The following is a 7940-nucleotide window of genomic DNA, read 5'->3' on the forward strand; positions in this document are numbered from 1 at the left end:
GAGAGAGAGAGAGAGAGAAGAGAGAGAAAGAGAGATAGACAGATACACAGAAAGACACACACGCAGAGATGCAAACAAAGGCATAGACCAAGATTACTGAGTTTGAACTCGAAGGGACATTCTTTTCGGTCTCCCTGATTTTTTTCATGAGATGGGTGTTATTCATATTAGCCAACAATAGCCCCACTGAAATCCTCGACAGTGTCCAGTTTCTGAGTAATTTTTCTGTAGAAGTCTGAATACTTAAAGTCCTTGAAGACGGATACAAATGAAGCGGAGTCGATTGTGATAAACTTTGGACTTGCTTTTGTGAATACGCCCCATTTCATTGCGTTTTGGGGCATTGGCGAAGTTGGGTCTCCAGTTTTGGCGAAATTTGTCCACATCGTTAAGACTTGGTCGGACACGGCACGGTCTGCATCGTTGGGGACTCCACCAAGGAGCTGAGAGGCTTTGAGGTCAACTCCAAAGACGAAAGAAACGTCCTGAAAATGAGTGGCGTTTTGGTAGTTTGGTGCGTACGAGAAGCTTGGCCTATATTTGAAGTTGTAGAGGTAATGTTTCTTTGTAGAGTCTTTGTTGACAATCATTTGTATTTCATTGAGAGTTGCACCAATGACTGAGAAATCTGAACGCGCTCGTAATGTCTGAGCTCTTATGTAGAACGGATCAGACGAATTTCCGAGATACAAATTTGCCATTTCCCTGATTAGATTATCTTGATCTGTAAAAGCATACGGACGGAAAGCTGAGAGCAAGTTTTTACGGAACTCGTCTCGTGTGAGTCCGTTGTTATCGGGGTCGCTGATTGTCCCACCTTCCTCGTCAGCGGTATAGCCGTGGATGGTATCCACCTTGTTAAACTCGCCTCTCGCCAGCATTCTCACCGGCAGGTCCGGGAGGACTCCGAAGACGTTCTCCACTCTCGGACTCATCACCGTCCCGGCATCGGCGTTCCACGTCACGTTTCTGGTGGCGTCGTGGAGGAACTCGGCGTCCACCCTTCTGAGACAAGCCAGACGCTTATGAGCGTCCCACTGGGTGCAGCCCACGAGCCCACCTATCAGGTTTGTCATGATGCGCGGGGACATCCTCACAGCGGGATGGTCGACCACCCACGGGCTGAGGGACACACCGCTCTGCATAATCGCTCTGTGGAACAAACCTTTGCTGAGAGGAGACAACACTAACAAAGAGGTGGCGCCAGATCCAGAACTTTCCCCGAAAACTGTTACTTGATGCGGATCTCCACCAAAATCGGCGATATTTTCCTTAACCCATTTCAGAGCTTGGAGCTGGTCGAGTAATCCATAATTTCCTGGAATAACATTGTCTTCCGAGGAGAGAAAGCCAAAGACGTCTAGTCGGTAGTTGAGCGTGACAACAATGACGTCTTTAGCAGCAAGTGCAGACCCGTCATAGCGAGAGCCGGCCCCGATGTAATAGTTTCCACCGTGTATCCAAACCATGACGGGCAAAGGAGCGCTGTTTGTGCTGGTGGATGGGCTGTAGATGTTCAAGTTAAGGCAGTCCTCGCCACGGGTGCGATTTTCATAAGCCCGGCTGGTCAGGTAGTTTTGGAGACATTCGTTACCGAAGTGAGAGCCATCTCTGATACCAGTCCACTTCTCTGGTGGTTCTGGTGCGGCAAAACGTCTTTGTCCTGGGGAGATGTAAATTTTTTTAGAGTGAGCGCGTTAAAAGAAGCACATTAAAATTTATTGATATGAAATATACGGTACCCCAAAACAGCAATGGTCAAATGTTTTCCGCGCTGCGGAGCTAGATAGCTGCGAGGGACTGAGAAAGATGGAGAAACATAACGGACAACCTCTACACGGAGAACAAACTCACGTAGACGTGCGAGAGAAAGCAAGACAAAGGAGAAATAAATGAGGAGGAACTAGAGGGATAGACTCTGTTCGTGACGCCATTAGGGAAAAGGGCAAGAAGGGCATCAGAATACATTGTTCTTGCTGTTCCTAGCCATGGTCTTAATGGTTGCTCACACTGCAGCGACCGTTTCTTTACAAAATATGTACTGCTGAGGATATACGTGTGTGATTATGCTTTAAAATCTTTCCCATTTCTCCTCCTCCTTTACAGAGAGGAAATGTATGGGGGGCGGGGGATGGGGTGGGTTAAGGGTGGAAGTGACGTTGTTATCCAGACACTCACTTCATATTTTTAGATCCCAGGCTTTGATCCTTTATAAAATCTTATGCAACATTCTAGGACAGGGGGTGAGGGGGGGGGCGGTATGGGGGTCAATGCCGTCTGTTATATGATCTATTTTGTCCGAAAGCACTGCTTCATTAAAACAAAACAAAACAAAACAAAACCCCCCAGTATCTGTGGCGTAAGGATTATAAGGCACTTCGACTTAGCACACAGAGGTCGTGAATCTTTCATCACCCCACCCCACCCGACAACCTAAACCTTTTCTATTTAAACCTCCAATGTAAAGATATTTTTTCAGGACGTTTTAAATACCCCGCAATAGCTTGTGAATCGATTAACGTGTGAAGAGAATCGTTTTCGAGTTTCTCTATTTTCTGATAGGACGTTGTATCCCACAGGCCCGATTGGCCCGTGCACGCAGGGTCAAAACTTGGCGCTCATATGACTTTACACCGTAAAAGCTCTACTAAAACTTAAAAACTAAAAAGGGTCGAAACAAACGCCTCCTAAAAAAGATCTAAATTAAAGTAAATAGTGTCGACGGAGGGCAAGCATAAGGAAAATGAACACATCTATTTGTGTGAGCGGATTGCAGGTGTAAGGGGGCAGACAAGTACCTTCATGACCCAGGAGAGACTTGTCCAAGGTAGTGAAGGGATCATGGCATTTAAAAGCTCTTTCGGAAAAGAGACAAACCAATTTTTAAAAAAATGCAAAACGGTGACTTACCAACGGGTGGTTTAGCAAAAGGTAGGCCAAGAAATTGTAATATCTGAGTTCCATTCACTGTTGATAGCACACCACTTACTTCTCCGAACTGCGTTTTTACTGTTGAGGGCCTACGAAGAATGTCCGAAGTAACATTGCTAAGGAAAAGACAAAGCAAAATAACAAATAACGAATATAAAAAGGTTTTCATACTGAAGATTAAGTATGCCCATTTAAGTACACACAATGGTCACTTTTGTTCGACCACGTTTATATACCTGCGATGCCAAAGACCTGGATTGTGAACTTAAGATCATGACATTATAAAGGTGACCCTGGCCTTTGGAGGGGCATTGTCCACTGAGATAAGGATTGGTTGCTGAAATCATGGAAAGCTCTTGGTATTGTACAACTCTGCAAATCTTTCATAAAACTGTTTCACAACAGTGCAATCTATCCGAAAATCATGACTTTACTCTGTTTGGTCTGATATGGGCTTAACATTCCCGAATACACTGTGTGAGGTCTTTTGAGAATCGGGGACTCTGAACGTAACGTCCATCTTCGAGAGGACTAAGTCAAGAATGGGTGAGGAGGGTGGGGGGTTATAACGGTAATTTCTGAAGTTTAAAGCCCTCATAGACACAACTGAGGCCATTTGAGAGGTGGGCTTAGACCCTGTCTTTCAAGGCCAACCCGGGCAGAGAGAAAAAAAAAAACTTTTTCGCAAACACACAGAGATACTCGCTAAAAAGAAATATCCCCATTCGGGAATCGAACTCTACATTTTTGCAAGAGACGTCGAAGCACTTAACCGCTACACCACATATATCTGTGGGTGATCCTTGAAAGCTTCCGGAATAGCACATTATACATATGTTAAGAAATAACCTGTTCGGGACTCGAACCAGGCTCATCTGCATCCACGTTCAACATGATACTACGTATATAATGTGTTATCGGCGTACTCCTTCGGTTTGTTATAGGGTGTTCAGTAGGCACTCTTTTTTAAAGGGATTTTACATTTAATTTTCCGTGTTGCTACTTTACTCAATGTAGAAAAGGCCAATAATTAAAAAGGGTGACTAGTGACACTCCTATCGTCCTATCCAAGTAATGCACTTGACAGATCGAACTATTCAAATGATTGTAAACTTGAAAGTCAGGGACACAGTTTTTCGTATTTAAGATTTACTATTTTATAGAAACCACGATCTCGAACTTTCATTGACGAAGCTCCTTTCGGTCATTCGACAATGCTTGAAGACACTCTGTTATAGAGCGTAACTTTCTTTTTGTTCACACAGATTTTTAAATTCTGTTTTAATAATAATAATAATAATAGATAGCATTTGTATAGCGCATATCCCCGCTCAACAGCAGGCTCTATGCGCTTTACACTATATCATTACCCCAGCAGACCAAAGAACACTCCGAAACATTCTCAGCTTCCCGGGAAGCATACAGTGCGAGCAGCCGATTAAGCGCTCAAACACTAACAAACTGACAAGATCTTTCGCTGTCTATAGCCGGGTACCCATTCCCACCTGGGTGAAGTGAGGAAAATTCGTGTAAAGTGCCTTTCCCAAGGACACAACGTCGGGCCCTTGACGGGATTCGAACGGGTTGCGAGTCCGAGAGCCTTAAGGCAATCAACAATATGCATACTATGAAACATGCAAATTCGTGTTTTTGATTTTTGTACGATAGTTCAAAATGCTCTGCAACATTATCGTTTGCCTGCTGATGAGCGGAGATAATAATATGTTTTCCGTTACGTCCTTAAAAAAACTTATATTACCCACACATGTATTTATTATTTTTTAATTTAAAAATTGTAGCAGCTGTACTAGAATATCTACTCTCGATTAAGAGCCATTAAATTAATATTTTGCTAACGCGAACTGAAGTTAAGGGATATAACAGCTCCTTTCTCTTTAGGTCTACAGGAAACTGTGCTTTTGGCATTGTGGTACCCATCCCAGTTCTTGTGAAAGAAAAAAGAACTCGGAACTCAAAAGAAAGCTAGGATCAAGTCCCTCTTGCTGGGCAGGATGTCTTTCTCTTTCAATTACTATGAATGACGTACATGATATATCGCTAGGAGCTTTCAAAAGAAAGGAGTTGCGAGTGATTGAAAGATTTGAAAACGAAGGGAAACAAGGATGGAAGCTTGTCGTATGGCTCTGTAACGTCGTCCGTTTTCTATTCTGTCTCTCTTTGTGGCACGTTATCCAGGCGAGAGGAGTGCCGGATAAGCAATTAATGCCACAAGAATCGCATTTTACCACAGCCCAGACAGCTGACAATGCGGCAAAAACCTGGTATTGTCGTAAATCGTCTCTGGCAAGGTGACCAGAACAGAACAATACGAGAAGAAGAAGAATAATTTTACACAATGTAGAATAGCACGAGGGAGAGCGCATGCGATGAACAAAAGCCAGCAAATACTGGACAAAAGAAACCGAGTCTAGAAAGTGGGACGGCACGAGGCACCCACGCTTGAATGTTGAAGATTCTATTGGTGGGAACGAAATGGGATGGGTAGGCAGACACCAGATCCCAGAAGGAGAAAGAGCGGGTAGAGAGGAGGGCAAAGTTTTCTACGCATTTCCGCATTAACTAGTTTAATGGGGGCACGCTTACATACAATACCCTGTTTACAGGAGCGATTATGAGCGTTAAGGGTCCCGGTGGAGTGAGTTATTGCACTGACAGTGGTTTCCAATTAGAGAATGAACTCTGTTTTCTTTTTGCATTGTTGATGCGAAACCTTTAGAGTATGTACTCCAGGCTAGACAGAGGCCTACAGTACAGATAATCATCTTAACAATGGGTAGAATGTATTCAGCTGAATCATCCCACTGTTGTGCTAAGGGATTATTAGCTATGTTTGAATTAGGTTCCTTGCAACCATTTTTCCTTTATTATCTTTCTTCTTTTCGGATCTCTTGCTTTTTCGTCGGTATTTTTATTATATTAGTGAAATGTTTGTTATCGTGTCGACTGAACTTAACAAGCTACAGAAAGACGGTGTCTCTATTCGGCGATGCTTTGTCCTTAACAGTTCCTGTAAGACCAGAGTCTTGACTATGAGCCATGTGCTCTGCCTTTGATTGAACTAACCTCCTTTTTTTATCTTATGAGCGTTACATTTAAAGAATGCTATAGACTACCTTTCATTACCCCAACTCACAATCCAATACTTTTCTATTCAAACCTCCAATAGGGTCCCAGTGAAGGAATCAATTTTTTTTCAAAGGAATTTAAATGTCTCACTGTAGCCTCTTCATTTTCGTCTGTCCGCCAAAAAACAATTGTATCCCAGTTATGAATTTGCCACCCCATTTTTGGGCCTAACATTAAAAATTGCCCCCGCGCTCATATGACCTTATCCAGTTGCGAGCGCCGTAAAACCTCTACTAATAAAATTAATAATAAATATCACCCGGTGGATGCATGCACAGAATCACCAAACGAGATCTAATGATTTACATAAAACCAGCTTACACAATGCTCATTATGAGACAGCGACACCACCCTACCCCCACATACCAGTGTAGTCTTGTCGATTTTTATCCCAAGAACTTTCAGACATCTTCACGTGAATCTCAAAAAGCATTCAACTGTCTGTTGGGCTGTGTTTAATAGGCGTTTGTGAAAGTGTGGGGTTGGTGGAAATGGGTTAACTTTTTTATGTTTTAGATGTGAAGTCTCAAACTTCTGTTATTTTTTTACCTGTTTGAGGCGCACGTCAAAGAATACTTGTCGGAACTTTATACGGGCAGCCCACTACGGATGGGATCGGCCGATCGGCCCGATCGCTCGACCCGATCGCCTAAAAAACAAACGTGTTTGTTTTCAATTTCAGGCGATCGAGTCGGGCGATCGGCCCGATCCAGCCGTAGTGGACACTCCGTATTAGTTTGCAGTGACCTTCATTACTGGGCTTCTGGATTCTGTTGGTCATCCAACTTTTAGACTTGCATGCAAAGACCTGAGAAGATTAAACAGGTTATAGATTATCTTGGGGCTCTCGTGGCCTATGGGTTAAGGTGTTCGCCTCTCATTCAAAGGTTCGAATCCGGTTAGCAACCGAAAAAAAATTCCTTCTCTAAAATTGTATTCTTTCCCCTCCTTTCCTGCGCACAGACGAAAGTGAACAAGTCATAATATTGCTTGCTCAGTCCTGTCGCTGAAGACATTGTTCGCGCCACCTCTTATCTCAAAACAAGATAAAATAAAATGTTTCTGTTTAATCTTCACATGTCTTTTCATGCAATTCTACAAGTTGGATGACCAACAGAATATAAAAGCCCATTAATGATGGTCCCTAGAAACTATGGTTCCGAGACGTATTGTTTGATGTAACCCTAAGCCGGGTAAAATTTGAGGTATGATAGTTGCAAGTGTGTTATTTTTTCTTTAAGTTATAAACGAACTTGTATTACTTTTTGACTCACCCTGGCACATAGAACATGAAATATTGACTTATTTTGATCAACACCACACTTTAATTAACGCACACCTATGGAACACGATCCAAAAGAGGGTTGAGTACTCCTCGAGACTCACGTGGAGATGTCTAGACGGTCTCGGGATAAGATCGAAATATTGAGGCAGTGTGGGGTCGCTGTCTCAAAATGAGCAAGCTGTAAGCTTGGTTAGATCTACTGTTTATCATTTACTGAAGTAACCCTGTGGTTGCACGCAAAGGACGGTAATTAATGTGTGGCTCAAACAGAAGAACTTTTAAATTATTGGATCAAGATTTGTTTTCATTAGTTTGGTTGCTGGCCTACAAGAGTACCCTGTACTACCTTGTAAAGTTTCCAGCGGATTGGAAAATTAATATATGAACCAGACTTGTTAAAACGCAGGCAGCCGAAAGTAAAAAAGCCATAACTCTTTTTGCGCAACAGTTCACCTGCATGCGACTATAACGTAGAGAAAAGAAAGGTAGTATAATACATGTATATCAGTATATCAGTGATTCTCTCAGAGAGAGAGAGAGAGAGAGAGAGAGAGAGAGAGAGAGAGAGAGAGAGAGA

General features: G+C 42.9%; 1 protein-coding gene across 1 annotated transcript; it reads right to left on the reverse strand.

The window, feature by feature from the left end:
• Nucleotides 1-167: 167 nt before the first annotated feature.
• Nucleotides 168-3451, reverse strand: LOC101861460 (cocaine esterase-like). The gene is made up of 3 exons (XM_005106064.1): nt 3366-3451; nt 2911-3047; nt 168-1663 (listed from the first exon to the last, which is right to left on the reverse strand). The coding sequence occupies exons 1-3, from the start codon at nt 3449-3451 to the stop codon at nt 168-170; spliced, it is 1719 nt and encodes a 572-aa protein (XP_005106121.1).
• Nucleotides 3452-7940: the final 4489 nt, after the last annotated feature.

Source organism: Aplysia californica, unplaced genomic scaffold (genome assembly GCF_000002075.1).
Source record: "Aplysia californica isolate F4 #8 unplaced genomic scaffold, AplCal3.0 scaffold00509, whole genome shotgun sequence".
Classification (NCBI taxonomy): domain Eukaryota; kingdom Metazoa; phylum Mollusca; class Gastropoda; order Aplysiida; family Aplysiidae; genus Aplysia; species Aplysia californica.

Excerpts from the sequence above, each read along its gene's own strand:
- LOC101861460 (XM_005106064.1), bottom strand. The coding sequence starts at position 3,451 with ATGGACGTTACGTTCAGAGTCCCCGATTCTCAAAAGACCTCACACAGT. Across the intron at positions 3,048-3,365 it reads CCCATATCAGACCAAACAGA|CAATGTTACTTCGGACATTC; the intron begins GTAAAGTCATGA and ends TCTTTTCCTTAG. Across the intron at positions 1,664-2,910 it reads TTTTGCTAAACCACCCGTTG|GACAAAGACGTTTTGCCGCA; the intron begins GTAAGTCACCGT and ends ACATCTCCCCAG.